Source organism: Haliotis asinina, chromosome 5, assembly GCF_037392515.1.
Source record: "Haliotis asinina isolate JCU_RB_2024 chromosome 5, JCU_Hal_asi_v2, whole genome shotgun sequence".
In the NCBI taxonomy this organism is placed as follows: Eukaryota; Metazoa; Mollusca; class Gastropoda; order Lepetellida; family Haliotidae; genus Haliotis; species Haliotis asinina.
The window spans coordinates 55746150-55763921 of record NC_090284.1 but is presented as its reverse complement, the minus strand read 5'-3'; the positions used below and the strand labels follow the sequence as shown (position 1 = coordinate 55763921).

General features: G+C 40.8%; 2 protein-coding genes across 2 annotated transcripts in view; both read left to right on the top strand.

Annotated features, from left to right (window-relative positions):
* The window catches only part of LOC137283918 (uncharacterized), a 30053-nt gene extending 18488 nt beyond the window's left edge, over window positions 1–11565 (top strand). Inside the window, exons 12-15 of the mRNA XM_067815593.1 lie at window positions 440–609; window positions 1794–1878; window positions 2129–2382; window positions 11455–11565. Coding sequence (XP_067671694.1) covers window positions 440–609; window positions 1794–1878; window positions 2129–2382; window positions 11455–11565 — 620 coding nt within the window. The remainder of the gene's footprint in view (window positions 1–439; window positions 610–1793; window positions 1879–2128; window positions 2383–11454) is intronic.
* A 233-nt stretch (window positions 11566–11798) lies between these two features.
* Window positions 11799–14906, top strand: LOC137283917 (transient receptor potential cation channel subfamily V member 6-like). Its single transcript, XM_067815592.1, has 3 exons — window positions 11799–11838; window positions 12514–13615; window positions 13682–14906. Exons 1-3 carry the CDS (start codon window positions 11799–11801, stop codon window positions 14904–14906), a joined length of 2367 nt encoding a protein of 788 aa, XP_067671693.1.
* The last annotated feature ends 2866 nt before the right edge of the window (window positions 14907–17772 follow it).

The following is a 17772-nucleotide window of genomic DNA, read 5'->3' as shown; positions in this document are numbered from 1 at the left end:
AAATGTGATTATTTCCTAAATTATTCTACCGATTTTTATGAAATTTTGCATGCATCTTGGAAAATGGTTGACTATGTCATTTCATTAATTGTAGGAGATTGGTTAATTTATATTCTAGAAATAGGGATGTTGGGTCGAATAAAATAGTGTCTTGGTTGTTTGTGTTTATTTATCGGCGGGTTGGGTTGTTTTTTATACACGTGGTTTTGTTAATGTAAACAAATAGGTTAGGTGGCTTATAGATACATCTTTGTCTATTATGCAAGTATCGTATAGGCATCATTATCTTGTAGTCATTTATGCTACTATTACACACTTTTGGCAGTAAAAATTGAACAAACAAACATCTACAGTTCAACGGTGATCAAACAGAAAATCACACACGAAGGTTCTTAAATTATACCTATACCAACACCGTACAAATGTGTTGTGATTTTAGAATTTAAGGCCATTTGGGATATACAGCGGAGAGATCCACGGGAGTTGAAGGAACATTGGGATAAAGTGCTGGAGGATGCCAAAGTTCTTCCAAATGATGCCAGAGATGCCAACTTTGAGAAGTTGGAGGGCTACCGAAAGCTGTTTGAAGAAGTCATTGAACATAAGAAGGTATCATTTAAACATTTTGCGAAGTTCTTTCTTTCAGGTGTATGTACTATCATCGAAATCCCTGAGTTTTGGGTTCAAATTGCCATTTCGCCAATGCATTGTTTCAATTCTTTGTTTAAGAGGGCCATATCTGTGGGACCAGGGCTGAGAAACTCCTATTTAATGTCTGAAATTCAATGTTCCTCCATACTTTACTCTAGCTGTTACTCTAGTCTGTATAATCATTGACCCGTGAAGGTCCCGGGGTAGAATAGGCCTTCAGCAACCCATGCTTGCCATAGAAGGCGACTACACTTGTCGTAAGAGGCGACTAACGGGACCAGGTGATATAACCGTGAATCAGGTCACACTTCCCACGAGTACCGGTGAAACGTTGATAGTGACATCACCCTCACCATCACTAGAGACCGGCATCCAATCCAACCTATACCACGCCTATCACCATGCACCAGGATGGAAAATCAGCAACACATCACTCTGAACATTGGTCCCAGGTTGGATAGGCCTTCAGCAACCCATGCTTGCCATAAAAGGCAACCGTGCTTGTCGTAAGAGGTGACTAACGGGATCTGGTGGTCAGCCTTGCTGACTTGGTTGACACATGTCATCAGTTCCCAATTGTGCAGATCAATGCTCATGTTGTTGGTCACTGGATTGTCTGGCCCAGACTAGATTGTTCACATTCAGAATGGCTAAACTCTGAAGTTATATGTTACAGTTGCCCCACTACGCCTGACCTAAAGCCTTTCATAAGGACTGGTCACTGCGTTCTCTGCCTCAGATCATCACGTGTCGACTCTAGATTGTTGCGTCTCAGCTGCCACTAAGGTGGTACCTGACGCTGTTGTACTGTTGGTGATGAGGTCGCCATGTGTGTTCAATAAAATTACCCATGATGCCACTCTGTGAGGTTCAGAATGGTGAAATCTCATCAAGACAATCAGAAGTATTGGATCTGAACATTACACATGCATTCACGTGGCCGTTAACCCCATTTCACCTGACCTGTTATGAAATGACCAATACTTTGCATATATTATTAGATTTTCAAATGGATACATATACGGTCTTCTACTTATAACTATATTCAACAGGAACAGAGAGAAAAGGCAGAACAGGAACAGGACCAGGACCAGGACCAGGAACAGGAACAGGAACAAGAACAGGAACAGGAACAGGAACAGAAACAGAGAGGGGACAATATACCCCCACGTCATGGATTTGAAAACCTCCTGGAACAGCAAGATGTCCACCGCATTATGTTTACATGTAGGTATCTATCTACACTCTTCACTGATGAGAGAGAGAGAGAGAGAGAGAGCACCAAACACTCAGATCCAATTCCATTAACAGGCCAGGGTCCGGGTGTGGGGATTGGTACCCATTGTTGTGAAAACACTTCGATACAAATGATATTCAAATAATGTCATGTTCACCATTTCGTTTGCGTTGTAGGGAGGTTAAAGTAATTAATTACTTGATATGTGTTGTCAGTATACTATTTAAAGTCTGATTTTAGTGTACCCAGCTATCATCAGGATAAACAAAGTAATAGAAGAATACATCAAAGCCAAAGAGAAAGAGGAAAAGAAAGAGAAAATGAAAGAGGAAGAGAAAGCGAAAAAGGTCATCGATGATCTCGAAAAGAAATGCCTCAAGGCCATAACTGATCCGTCCGCTGATCTGCTGAAGGGAATTGTTGTGAACACTGAGAAGAAAGGGTATCTCGAATTGCTGTCTGGAAAAATGGAGGGGACCACACAATGTCCAGAGGTCAGAGCTTACTCATTTGCCGTCAGAAAAAAATTGTTTTACTTACATGCCATCAGAGCATGCCTTGGCATGTCAGTATTATGTTGATGTTATAGCTGTATGTTTTGGATTCTGTCAACCTCTATGGTTTATTTTCCGATAATAATTCTTCCTCAAGGATGAACAAAATGATTAATCTGTCACACGTCACGTTCTTTTTCAAGTTAAAGTTAGATCTCACTTATATGTCACAACCGAAACAATTATTCATATGAGTTGGAAACTACTAGGGACCTACCTATCTAACTAGTTTTTATTCCCGTGACAACAGGTTCAACTATGATAAGATAGTAAGTAAGGATGATATTGATGATCCAGTTCATCTGAAATTTGATTATTACTTCTCGTTTTTGGTACATATTGTTTTGTAGGTGCAATACCTATAAGGCATTTTCTGTACTAGGTTGATAAAATCCTTGTGTGTCCCGAAGATCAAAGAATGCGATGGTGGTACTTAGACTCAGGTTTGCCTCGTCACTCATGGTGATACTATACTAAGGAAGATCTTTCAATTGGTTTTTGGTTAATCTTTGATCTAATGTATTTGAGGATGATAAACTTGAGATCTTCATACAAGTAAATAGTAAAGACCTGAATCATTTTTTTTATTATATCACAAACTCCACCGAGGCTGGCTACGGTTGTTGACTCCCGTTGTAGGATGATATTGCAATGCTGGCTTCTGGTGTTTCTCGTCATAGCCTACGGACACTCCATTCAAAAGTGATCATGACCCAGAAGCGTTTGCAGGATAGGCTTCTATGATGAGCGTAATTTGATGCTATAATAAAAAAAGAAAATGCTGTTGGTAATCGGGTATATTGTGCATGACAAAAGTTCCATCATCATTGACTGTTGCTAACATGTTGCCCCTGTGACCAGGTATTTGTTATACTTTTATAGTATTATCTCTCGATGGATTAAAGACGTGAGAATGATTCGTAGTTCTTTATTATGGAGATGTCATCATTTTTCAAGAATATGTAGTTCGGGGTGTTTGTGATGTTGAGCATCAGTCGGGCTCTTTGAAATTTGTAAGGGACACTCGTTCGTACATGTTGTCTTTTAAGTGCAGGATGTACAGGGTGTTGTTCCTGTCACGCAAATCGAATCCCCCTTTGTCCCCGAGATCACAGAGCATGATGATGGTTTATCATATATATAGGTTATGAGATAGTTTCCAATTGGTTTTCAGACATTTATTGGGCGTGCAGTTCAAACATATGAGTTGTTTGTTGTTGGGTAGGAAAATTTGGGTGAGTGATATCTTCCATGGTCATGATGACTCCCTGCCGACTGGTTTAGGCAAACAGGTATTGTTGTTGTGGGTCAACCAGAGACTGATCCCTTTTACTATTTTCATTAGTGTTTTCGCTGGTCAAATTACCAGATTGCCTCATGTCAGTCTACAAGGACCTGAGAAAAACAACTCCAAATGCGGCCAGCCTCAAGGTGCATACCCTCAGCCACCTAGCGTATTGAGCTGACGACAGTCAGGGCCCAAGCTCTCAAGAAAAGCACACTTAATCTTCTACGCCCACTCATTAAACTCCAGAGCTCTGAACTGAATAGCAGCATCCCATCAATCACTGATGCTGCTTCACCAAACAATATCACAAGAGCTATCACCACCGCTCACGATAAACCTTACATCTACATATCGTTTATGGATGATATTTTCATGATTTGGACACTCGGACAGCAACGCCTAGAATGCTTTCTCAACTATCTTACGTCACCGGTTCCCAATTGTGCAGATCGATGCTCATGTTGTTGATCACTGGATTGTCTGGTCCAGACTGGATTTTTTACACACTGGCGTATAGCTGGAATATTGCTGAGTGCAGCGTAAAGGTAAACTCACTCACTCTCTCACTATGATGGCCTTATCATTACACACCAGACCAGCCACAGGTTTCGACTCAGCCAGGTGGCAATTTTCGACAAGAAACCAGTAGACGATGCAGCTCAAGATACCAGTTTCGGTGGCTTTCAGCCTTTTTTTTTGATCCAGTCTCTGTTGCCTCCACCACCTGATGGTATGGGCGTGCTGCTGCTGCCACCGCTACCGCCCATCAGCTCGACGATGAGGGTCGATATGATCAAGCCCAAAGCCGTCAGAATGCTGGCAATGGTGATACCTTGTCGATGCTTTCTTGTACATGGCTGATTTGTGATCAAAGAGCTTCATGGTTGGAGGAAGTGGATTCCAGCTCGGTCAGACTTTAGTCTACCAGGTCTGCTTTCAATGAAGATTTTTATGTCCTCATTGTCCTGTATCTGGCCGAGTTTTCTTTTCTTGCGAGCAATGTGCTCACCAATTTTGTTCAGTTTACGCATGTTGTCTAACACCCACAGATACCAAATGGGAAGTTTGTCTGTCGCAACTGTCCTCTATTGAATTCAAACCAATGAAATCAAGTCAAAACGTTGATTACTCAGCAGTGTCGGTTTTAGGCTAACTCATTTAACAGGATACATAGATAAATATTAATCAGCATTATTTGATACATTTAAGCGGTTGCTCCCTCTAATCCTTGCAAACACACCATACAGTGTGCTCTGTTATACAGCGAGCTCAGACAAATGGAAACCTGGAAATCGTGGAAATCTCAAAACGAGGCTCTGCTGCTAGAAAAGTTTGGTGTTCTGGTGCATAACAGGTTTAACCGATGAGCCAGATGCATTGTGAATCGTTTTACAATCTCATCAAACAGGGACGGTCTGTGTTAAGGACATGCTGTCGACATCTCACCTTGAAATATAGAAAGATGATGCTATTGAAGTTTAAAATCAAAATTCATTTGTAAATACCATTTACCGATGAAACAAGGAATTGGAATTCAGTGTAACCATGGTTGTTTGTGATGTCACTTTTCACCTCCACAAGGGGAAAATTCAGATCAAGTGAAAAGGAGGATAATATCTGAATAGGTTAAGGAAACTCATGTTTCCAGTCTGTGGACAATACTTGTTCGATATTGTCTGACGTTTCTTTGGCACGTTGGTGCACGTCTCTCAGATCGTCTTTGCCTGCAACGTGGCCGAGTTCAGTCCTTACGTTTTGCAGATCTTGGACGATCTTGGGAGGAAGTTCTTTGGGTCGTGTGTGACAGTAATCTTGCATGTTTAATTCATGCTGAACCAAGCTGACGCTGTTGTGATCAGAGTCAACAAAGTGAGCAGTTTTCTTGTGAGAGTGTTCATGAGATCAATATTCGTATTCTAACTCAAGTGGAGTGCTCTTGCTGTCTGTCGACGAAGGAATAGTGTCGAGAAGGAGGTTAAACACAATTTCTTTCTCACTTTAAACCATCATAATAATTTCTCACGTTCTGCTTCAAGAGTTGGTCGGTGAAGGTGTCACTCATAAATGAGGTTGGATCCTCATCAAGCATGGGGGTTCTATCACCACCCAAATCATCCAAATCTCACATGAAATACCAAAGCATTTGTCCAGCTGATGCTGTATGCTCGGTGGGAACGTGAGGTATGCTTTCAAACAAGTCAAACATTGCCTATCCTGAAGAGATACATGTCTGTAGCCGAGGACTTCGACTTTGCATTGACTTAAAACTGCTGGAGGATCACATGGCACTTTACCAAGCTGCACTGTACAATAGGTTGGAATATGAGCCCACGTTTAATGTCTGCAGCCACGTTATTGTTAGGGGGAGCACAATAACACTGACAAAATTTTACTGGATTTTGACAAGGTCCAGAATCCTGAATTGGCTTGATAAATTCGCAACCAGTATTCAGGACTAGCCATCTTGTATGATCGTGAACTGCGTCATTGGAAGATTGTCACAAATAAAGGCGATACTTTGTGGGATATCAATCTAAATGTGCCTGTTCGATCAATGACGGGCATTTTGATCATTTGCTCTCTTTCGAAAAATGAATGAAAAATATTGAAACCATAATATTACCAAAGTGGAAGTTCAGCCATGGCTTCTGAGCTTACCTCCAATGATCAAGTGGCCACTGGAAATCAACGTGATCATCAAGGATTTTGGTCTCGCCTCCAATTACACTAGGACAATGCCTAACGACCAGTACCTGCTGTGGCTGGACATGTGATCCATGGACGCAGCAGATGACACATCAAAAGCAGCAGCGAAGGGATCACCACCCAAATCACAATAAAAGCTCAAAACGAAGGCAAATTGAACTTATAGTGTTACATGATAATGGATGCACAGTTTAATATATACAATGGAAGATTCATGCAAGCCCTTTATTGCAATCCCTTACTTGATTTACTGCGGCATGATGTGGGGTAAGACAAGATGCTGCAAAACAGTTTTTGTGTTAGACATGCTGGAGGGTTACTGTTCGGATGCGTTTGACCACATTCCTGGCGTGACTGTGCACATGAACAAGACATACACAAAGTATAGGTGATGACAGACCCAGACGTGCACAAAGTGGATCCAAGAACACATTTGCAAGACTGGTTGAAAGCTTATCACAACAACAATTTGTTGTGAGTCGATGATGTTCATCCTGGACGACTGAATGACTAAATAGAAACTGTGACAAATATGTCATATCTAGCTTTCTCAAGTAGGCACATGAGTCAGCACAACATTTGGTGTGGACGCAAAAGGATGTGGAAGGCCTGCAGGAGCAGACGTGATGGTTTCACTGCAAGACAGGGATTCGTGATTTTGTACACACGAGAATGTTAGCAGAAAAAATACCCAGCTCCCTGACACAAAACGCGTCAAAGTCCTGTTAAAAATTCTATCACTTAAGCAAAATTAAAGCAAAAACTTTGGCGCATTTAAGCATAGCTTAAGCAAATTGAAGCATGTTTTGCATGCATTGGATATTATTGTATTAGGTTTAAAAACTGTTTGCCTTTTTATAAGATGAAGTGTAACAAACTGCAAATGATGGGGGATATTCTTAAGGAGAGCAAGACTGCGAGAATGGCATCACTGGCAACAAGACCAAACAATCCTTCGGTGGGGACCTCACTCCCTACAAAATAAAAAAGAAATGCCTGCAAAAGAAACTGACAAGCTGTACCAGAGATATGAAGCCAGACTCTGAAATGATGAAAACCATCAGATAAGCCATGACACAAAACTACATAATTCCTTCCTGTTCCCTTTGAGCTCTGCCAGCTGCAACACATTCCACCGGAAAAAGAGCTCACACACCAAGTGAAGGACTGCGGGCTGAGAGGTTATTCCAGTCTGAGAAAAGCCAAGCTGATCAAACTGCTGGAGGAACACAAACCCGTCAAAATACAGTTTGTGCAGACAAAACATGCAGTCGGTAAGTATCTGAGAGGCTGGCAAATAACTGTTGGCAAACCCATGCACATCGATGACAACAAAACAGCAATGGCCGACAAAGTCGACGTGGAACTGAACGACCTGGAAATTCTTAAATTTCAGATCAGGGCAAAAATGTCTCTAGACAAACAACAGGCAGATGGCACCACATCCAACCTTACTTCAGAGGGAGACAAGAAGTCATGACCCAACCATTGACGTGTCCATCAACACCTCGACAAACCATACAAGAATCCCTGGATCCATGGATTCCTGGATTCCGGGTGGATCTTGGACAAGATTGACTTCATCTACCTGGACATAGCCAGGTATAAACCGTTCACAGGCAGATCTTATCTGGACTACAACAACGAAAAGCATACCATTGCCAACGTCAAAAACAAAGGCGATGATTGTTTCCAGCCGACGGGAATTCGAACAGGACACTAATGAATGCACACTAGATGATACATTTATTCATGATCCAGGAGGTGACAAGTATCACTACAAGTTTATAAAAATGGTGAGCAGACTGTTGTGTGAGCAAACAAAAGACTGCAGGAAATATCATTTTTGCGAACGGTGTCTGCACGGCTTCACGCGAGCTGACCTGCTGGACTCGCACCGGGATGATTGCCGCATTTGAATCGGCATGCCCAGGGAAATAAATAACACTTTAAAATTACTCAACAACAAAGATCAAAGGCCAAAACCTTACATCATCTACACTGACTTTGAAGCCCTCGTCAAATAGCCTTCAACACGTCTGAACAAAGTTTCTCATACAAAAAGTAGGAACACGAAGCTTGTGAGTTCAGAGATGTGGTCGTCTGACAACGGGCAAACGAACGCTCCTACGATCCAAATACTAAGACATTTCTTTCAACATAAAGAAACCTTATCCAACATCTTTCCCATGCATGTGACCCCAGATGACTGGAGAGCTGATAAGAAGGCAGAGAATTTCTGTATGTGTAACCAAATGAACGGGGATGTCACAAGGGATCATTGTCACATCACCGGTCAAAACTGATGCGCTTGCTCACAACGCATGTAACTTAAAGCTTAGAATTGATATCCAAACCACACCCATTCCTGAAGTGTTTCACAACCTGAGAGGTTACGCTGCCCACCTCATCATGCAGGTCATCGTATAAATCAATGGTAAGTTAACGTACATAGGTAACAACATGGAAAAATACATTCCCTTCTCGTTAAAAGGTCTGAGATTCATCAACAACACCCATTTTCTCTTGCCTTCCCTCAACAGTTTGAGGAAGGGAATGTACCCTTACGAACAAATAACTGATTGCTCTTGATTCACGGAAACGAAATTAAATCCCCATCGACTGCTTTTACTCTCAGGTGACTTGAATGATTTGAATATCACCACTTGTAAACAGTTTTGGTCCTTCTCGCCAATGTATTTGAGATATTCATATAAACGTGTTTGAAACAGTATCAACCCGACCCTGCATGGTATTTCTCCAGCCCCGGTTTCCTTTGGGACGCCTTGTTAAAAAAGACTTGACACTGTTAACCAATACAGTATGCACCTGTTTATCAAGAAATGGCTGCACGGGGGGGTCTTGATGGTCTGCATATCCTATGCCAAAATGAATACCAAATACGTGAAAGGCTATGATTCAAGCACGACCAAGATTCACTTTTCTCTCGACACCAACAGCCTTTACAGCTGAGCCCTAAATCAGTATCTACCCATCGGGGGGTGTAAATGGGTTTCCAGCATTGACATGATGAGCATTGCGCCGGATTCGAACAAAGGCTACATCCTTAAAGTGGACGTGGACTATAGCACAGAAATTACATCAAAAGGGTAACAGCTATCTGTTTGCTCCTGAACGATTGACAGTGGACCAATACTGGAAATTTGTTGTGAAACAAACAAGCTAGCCAACGTGGAAACACTCGTCCCAAATGTGATGAACAAGAGAAAATATGTCGTGCACTATACGAACCGTTAACTGTATTTATAGTTGGGCCTGAAACTCACAAACATTCACAGGGTGCTCACATTTGATCAAAGTCCCTGGGTGGAGTCTTACATCCATTTGAACAACGAAAACAAGCAGCCATCGACTTTGAAAAAGACTGTATAAACTGGTGAACAACTCCATGTTTGGAAAGACGATGAAGAATTTGAGAAGAAGACTGATGGTGAAATTAGTCTGATCTCACGAGGAAAACAAAATGAGAAACTGATAGCCAGTCCAGCATTCAACCGTAGTGAAATATTTGACAACTATTTGGCAGCACTGCACATGGTTCAAAGCCATCTCCAGCTCAACCAAATGGTCTATGTTGAGCATAATGGACTTGTCCAAACACCTGATGAATGACTTCAACTACAAACACCATCGTAACAGGTGTGAAATCTTGTACACCGACGCCAATTCATTGCAGAATGGGCGACAGTAGCCCTTCGATTGAAAATGTTGTTTACCAGACCAAGTCAGCGTGAGGTGTTTGTACCAGGCGGGTGAATATGAGTAAGGCAGCAGAAAAGCGTGCCACCAATCTGATATGGTCCATGAAAATATACCACGTTGACTGAGTCAATATCAAAGACAGCAAACTGAACTTGAACGACATGCCGTTGAGAGGATTCATCAGAGAGGAATTACAAATAGCACCCTAACATGGTATTACTCTCTCATTAAAGATTCAAACTCTTTTTTTCACTATCATGTGGAGATTGACCAAGAAATGGTTGTTCAACATCATCGGAGTGAACGTCGATGGACTCAATATTTACTTAGTTCTACATCGAGTGATTAATCGAGGCCAATTCACAACTCTGTACAATAGTTTAGGTGTGTGTGGTACCAAATGGCTGCAATATCTCATGGACACTTTAGTTATCCCCCACAACACGTTTTGCGGGGGTAGTAAAATGCACCCCGTCTGTTCGTCCGTCCGTCCGTCCGTCCGTCCGTCCGTCCATGCACATTTATCTTTTCCGGAGCAGAACTCTAAAACTGTTCAATATTACCTCACCACACTTGAAACATAGGTTGGTCTAGTGATGTGCTGGTGCCTTTTGATAGTTTTGGAATTCTGAATAAGATATTTAGGGGCATTTCCATGGCAACAAGTGTGACTTAGACTGAAATTGGAGGTAATGCAGGGGATATTGATGACTGTGTCTTCTTGTTGATTATAGCCTTGAGAGCAGAGGACGCACCACCCTGTATTCAACCTACTCCTCAGCCTACTTCGATGAGTTTATGGTAGACCCTATCCATGACATTGTCGCGTAATTTTACAGCTACTTTTAAAGATGGAACCAGTGCGGGACACATCCCAGCAAGGATGAATCATTTTGTTCATTCTTGATGAAGCCTTGTTTTCAAAAGTAAACCTTAGATTGAGACCTGATTCAAAACATAGTTACACTACTACTTGGTTTGATTCCCTGAATATTTTAATAGAGGTTTCAAGGAAATTGCGTACTGTCCTATTCCTTCCGTACGATCATGTATATTTAATGTCGTGTGTATTGAACCTAAAACTAATAGTTTATTAGAAAAATGACACGATGCCTTATCTACTCATCACTAACATGATTTAGTAAGAAGATATTCACTGTATGCACCCTCTCATGTTCCATGGTATTACAATATTAAAACATGTATACATGTAGTTTTTTGTTAGATGCTGAGAATGACCCTATTTCCATTTTTTTGTATGAAACGCGTGTTAATATGGATGCATGTTGATGCAGGCTCCTGAAGACAAGTGTTTCAATAAGCGACTGACTTGGAAGCAAATGAAGGGAATTATTTCTGGCAAGTATGCTGTTAATTTGTGTGTTGTTAAATGTCGCGTTGAGTAATATTCCAGCTAAATGTTGGCAGTCTGGAAATAACTGAATGTGCACAAGACACAGTGATTAACTTCATTAACATCACTTCACACAATCGTGATATGGTAACACGTGTCAAACAAGGCAAACGCTTTAGTCGTCTGTTACCACAAGCGCGATTGGATGGAGTTCAATTCTAAACCCATCTGTAAACCAGTAACACATGAGTGTGTACTTGAGGAGCTTATGTGGCTGCTGAATTAATGAATGTCAACATCCTTCCATTACAACAAGTTCTGGAAGGTACTGTAGGGCATTAAAACCGTATGGACTTTTCCACTATATCATGACGTAGGCCCATGAGGAATCTTCAAAAACTTATGGATTTAAGGGGACAGACTCCTGTGTTTCTTGATGAACTTTATTAATTCTAGTATACAACCTGTTCATAAATGGTTGCTCTTTAGTTGTTTTACGTCCTGATTTCAGGTTGACATTTAGTTTCAACAGTTTCAAAATCAACTTGTAAGAAAATCCGTGAGCAATTTGAATTTGTAAATTACCTGATTTACTCGGTCAGTTTCGATACTGCTTGAAAACTTTGTCGGCTTATTTCAGAGATTGACTGAAGGTCAGTTTCAATGGTTTTAGGGAGCATGAAGTGAATCAACAGGGTGTTTATCATCCGCATCCAATGTGACTACAGTGGATTGTCAGAGTTCTTCCAAAGGAAGCTAGTTAGGTGATCAAAACCAACACTCTAATTAGTGTTGGTGTTAAATGCTATTTTCACAACACCAAGTCACAAAAGGCAGTGTAGGTTCAGGTTACCATATATTGCAAATTTTATTGTATAATGCTGTGTAAAAAATGCAGTGTTCATTTCAACGTCCAACGTTCATTCCGTGAAAAACACTGTTTTGAGAATGATTTATATTATTTGCTAGTTCACCCAATGTATGGTTAATGTCTTTTCAGACTGGAGAGACATTGAAGATTTTGTGATGAAGATTGTGTCTTTGAGAGTAACAGACACCAAATGTCTTTATCACTACCAAAAGACCCTGAAAGACAAGAAAGGCATGATAAAATATTACCGATACAGAAGAAACAAAGGTGACAGGGAAGGGTCTGAGAAAGATGAAAGGGAATGGTCTAAGAAGGCTGAGAGGAAATGGTCTAATAAAAACACTGATAAACATGAAGGAGAAGACTTTGAAGAACTCTGGGGCCATACAGTTCTACATTTAGCAGTATGTGCTAATAAGACAGAAACAGCTACAGCAATTTTGGAAGATGCTCCAGATCTTATCAACATCGACATTGGTACTTGGCCCGATAACACAGACACTTACAAAGGACTGACACCCTTCCTCATTGCAGTTGCTCAGGGTAATTTTGTCTTGGTAAAACTCATGCTCGGAATGGTTTCAAAGGATGCATGTGATAGGGAGTGGATTGGTAAAAGGATGAATGGAACTGTATTCATGGCACAGTTACCGTTCCACACAGCTGTCCTGTGCTACATGAACGATCCAAACAAAGACGACACATACAGGGAGCCAGAAAATAGATTTGTGAAGACCATTGAATTACTTAGTGAAGAAGAGGATGTTTTCAAAAAGACGAACTACTTAGGAGATACAGTTCTCCACAGCATCATGCGATTTGTGAAGTGCTTTCCTGCGTGTGAGGAACGGACAGTAGACATGATGTCATATTTAGAGTCATTAATGAAACAAAAAGCAGAGGGTGCTAAAGAAGATGTTATTGACTACAAAAGAAAGATATTTTTCAGACAAAACAAGAATCACATGACAGCACTTCAGCTTGCAGCCGAAAGTGGTCACATAAAACTGTTTGCCTACTTATTCAAAGTTAAAGGAGTCTATCTCATGGAGCATCCCCATGATGAACTCTACGAGATAAGACGCTTTGATGTGACTGAGATGGACAAAATTGCCTTGATTGAAGCTCAGGGGTCTCTACCACCGAAGAACAAAACAGGAACTGACGATAAAAAGGGCAGCTCAGTGGAGGCAAAGGGTAAACAGAAACCCTCCCCTCCTAACTCAACAGAGTCAAATGGCGTTAAACCTGAGAAAGGAACAGAGCAACCTAAAGTTGATGATGGCCCGTTTCATAGCAATTCTGTTGCCGAAATACTCTGTTGTCAGAGACTACCAGTGGCAACTGAACTGGTTCGTGGAGACGTTTTTGAAGAAATGGTTCGTCGTAAAATGGACACATACTGGCCTCTCTTACTGTTTCTGTGTATATTCCACGTCTCTTCGATTTGCATTTTGTGTGTGTATGTTGTTGCAAGAGCTGGTGTTACTGAAGGAATATACTGGCCAAGTGGATTTCTTGAATTCTGTAACATTTACACTTTTGTATGTTCTATTTTGTACTTCGTACAAGAATTCCCATTTCGATTTTGTTTTACAAAGCAGCCATTTGCATTGACAGCAATGCACCACAATGTTGTGTATAGGGTGACCTTTGTCCTGTTTGCTATTTTTTTATTTGCCGATTCAGTACTGTACAGGATACCCAATTCAGTTTTTGTTAACTACAAAAGCACGTGCCTCGTGCTGGCTATAATTGTTGGTACATGGCCAATATTGTTCTTCCTGCGAATGTTCAGGCGTTTCAGCGTGTATATTGTCCTTTTAAATGAGGCTTTGTTTACGGCTGTTGTGCCTTTAGCTGTTTTAATCCTGATGCAGGTGTTTGTTTTCACGGCATGCATGCATGCATCATTTCTACATAGTGAAGCAAATGATACTGTTGTAGAGGACTTTTCACATTATGGTATGTCATTCCTGACCATGGGAAAACTGATGGTTGGATTAACAGAAATTGAACAGCTGTTGAAATCCCGTGAAGATGGGATAATATTAGTTCTCTTTGCTCTGTTTATACTGATCACCTTTCTGCTGATGATCAATGCCCTTATTGGTATTATGACCAATCGATTTCACGACACACAAACAAACAATGAAATGGTTTGGCGGTTACAAAACCTATCAGCCATCATCTTTATTGAAGGTTGGTATTCTAAATGGACTTCAAAACTGACAAATATATTTCCAAGGCTTGGGGTTGATCATAAAGAATCAATTAGTGAAAATACAGATAAAGACAACCAGTCACCTACTGGCGACTTCACTGGAAAGAGATTTGTGATGTCTTACAGGAAGGTTCGAAGCAATACAGCAGATAATCCTACAAACGCTGAGCATATTCTCCGACAACAGGTGAAAAAGAGCGACGAACTTAATGCTAAAGTGGATAGGTTATTAGATTTCCAGGAGTCTAAGAGTTATGATGGCACCAGAGCCTTGCAAATTTACCATTATCGGTGCTAGTTCATACGTGAGCACTGTGTACTTGCATGCATGCGCGTGTGATGTGCAGTAGTGATCAAGCTCTTTAATGGTGGTGAAATAATTCATTGGTACTAGGCACTCCAGTATATCTCCAGTGATGGCGCAATGAACAATCACACCAAGCCAGAGTGTTACTGCTCTTCAGTGTTGTTATGTTGTTAACCAACGTCGGAATGCGGCCGACTACTTTACAATGGTATTATATGCTATTATATAGAACGAGCGCAGACCTGCTCAAAGAAACCAACAACCCGAAGGCTATATGTATTTTGAATCTCCATGAATAATAATGTCGTCTCTTTGTTCACAAGATATGATCTGACGAGAATATATTTTGATATTCTAACTGTGGAATTCCCAATTTTAGAACACTATTTTTTTTATTGGTTTGTATTCCACAGAATGTCAAATATTTTGTCTGTGTTGTAATAATCTCTAAATATATACGTTTTGTTCATAGGACATCTGTATGTTACATAATATATACACTGTTGTTCTGGTTTCTGTTGTTCCAAACAACAATCTGAAACCCACATAATATAAGGATGTTCTTTGGAGCAAACTGAATATGAGGCAACGACGCTATCTATATGAAACACCATTAGTACAAAAGATCCATGGTATGGGCACCTTTAATGTCAGTTGCAGACACAGGTACAAGTGGAGATGAATCAGAAACGTTGTTCAACGTTGGACAGAAAGCGTAGATCTGAAACTGATTAGGATGACATTAAACAGCTTAAACGTCCTGAAAGATATAATGAGAGATAATGAACTTATTACATATGAAGAAAAGTGTTGGATGATAGCCATACTCTGAAATACTGAAGTGGTACGAAACCTTAGTCTGAAACCGACTGATTCTTATATCAAATATAATCATGATTTGAGCGTTACCAAACGAGACAGCACAGATTGACCCGTTGTCTCAGTCGGAATATGCTGTTCTGGCTAGAGTGTCTGAGGGGTGTCAGGATTATAGTATCAGAGGTCATGCATACACTCTGGCTAGATTAGTGGTTTGTCTACTTTATACGCTATTTTAGTGTTTGTGGCGTTTGTCAGTGTGGTTAAGGACTATATTTTTCAATTGATTCTATCTGCCACCCTGCTCAAGTTGAATGTGGTTTACCATCACAGGGGATACTTCCCCCACGTAGGATATTTCAAATAGTTCATTTGCATTTAATTATTGATTTTGTGAAAACGTACACTGAATTACAACATTTGCATTGATATCTTCTGTACATAGATCTGTTATTACAGAAATGGTAGATTAAATTAGCAACTAAGATTGTTAGTGGCTGTATTCTGAAAGGGGTTAAAATCTGGTAAAATTATTGTCCTCCTGAGGGGGTATTAAAGAACTCGCCTTTCATCGCATTGTAGGGTTACCAGGTTTTTAATCGTAGAATATGTCATTTTAATTCCTGAGTAGCCTTGTCAATAACCATCATGGCTGAAGTGGTGGTGTAAATCCAGTTAGAGTCCACGCAGGTAGAATATGTACTATAAATCCCCATTGTCTTCAGTATGGTGATCTATCTTCACTGTCGATCTAAAGACCGGTTTATTGTATTGTTGGTTACGGACATTCGGTTTTTTTCATATTGGTGCACTAGTTTTAAGAGTGATTCTGTGATAATCTAGCGATTTTATTGTCTTTCATTGACAAGTATAACATATACAAGTTGGTTAATAGTAATAGATAGATTAGTAATCAGGATATGGCTGAAGTATTGCTGATGTGACTTTGAATGTAACTCACTGACTCACTGAATGCAGGTTAAGGTGTTTAAGTACTCCTTCCAGACCATAAACCATCACAGCAGTAATACACGTTAGCTTCGGAAATTGTTAATTCTTTGTGGAAGGAGTATAGTCGATCAAGAAGCATAATATACTATCCCCAAGAAAGACACTCATAGGCGACAAGTTTTTAAAATCCTACCGCCCCAACGCAACAGAAATCTCCTTTCGAGTTGAAGTTGTGAAGCAAAGAGCATTCAATGTCAAATCACGACGTCACGTCTTGACTCTCCGACATGTCTTGCAGCTCGTTGCAACCAAACAGGTACAACAAGTTACTGTCCCCGTACAGGCAGGTCTTGAGTTACCACTGCAGCCCAAGAACGCTACATCCTGGTACTGCAGTTGCAAGATCGTACTGCTACGGGTGAAAGCACACAGCAGACAGGGTGCCTGGACTTCAGAGGATATGCGGTCAAACTGTACGGGACAGGCTGAAAGAGACTGATCTGACAGCCTGGAAAACCGACGTCGAGGTCATGCTACGTCGTCATCATCGTGGTCATCATCTGCATAGACGCCATCCACTATTAAAGTGATGTAAAATTTCATGCACTAAAGTCTATAAGTGGACGAGTTATACATGTTAACTCGCGAGTTTGGGGAATCAGCTCGCTTGGCAGCCAGGAGGTGTAACTATACCAACCCACACACAACACGAGAACTTGAGTGAATAAACAAGCACAGCAAAAATAAGCTGGTTTCCGGAACACTGAAACCGAGAGGAAACGTCATGGAAACCAACATTTCCAGTTGGTTTCCAGTGAGTTTCCCATAGTTTCATTGTGGTTTCCATGCAACTGAAACTGCACCATTTCAGGATGGTTTCCAGTTGGTTTCATTACCCACTCCTCCAAGCGGGATCCAGTTGGTTTCCATGTATGAGTTTATTGTAGGTTTCAACCTGGTTTCCATGTATGAGTTTATTGAGGGTTTCAACCTGGTTTCCAGGTATGAGTTTATTGCAGGTTTCAACCTGGTTTCCATGTATGAGTTTATTGTAGGTTTCAACCTGGTTTCCATGTATGAGTTTATT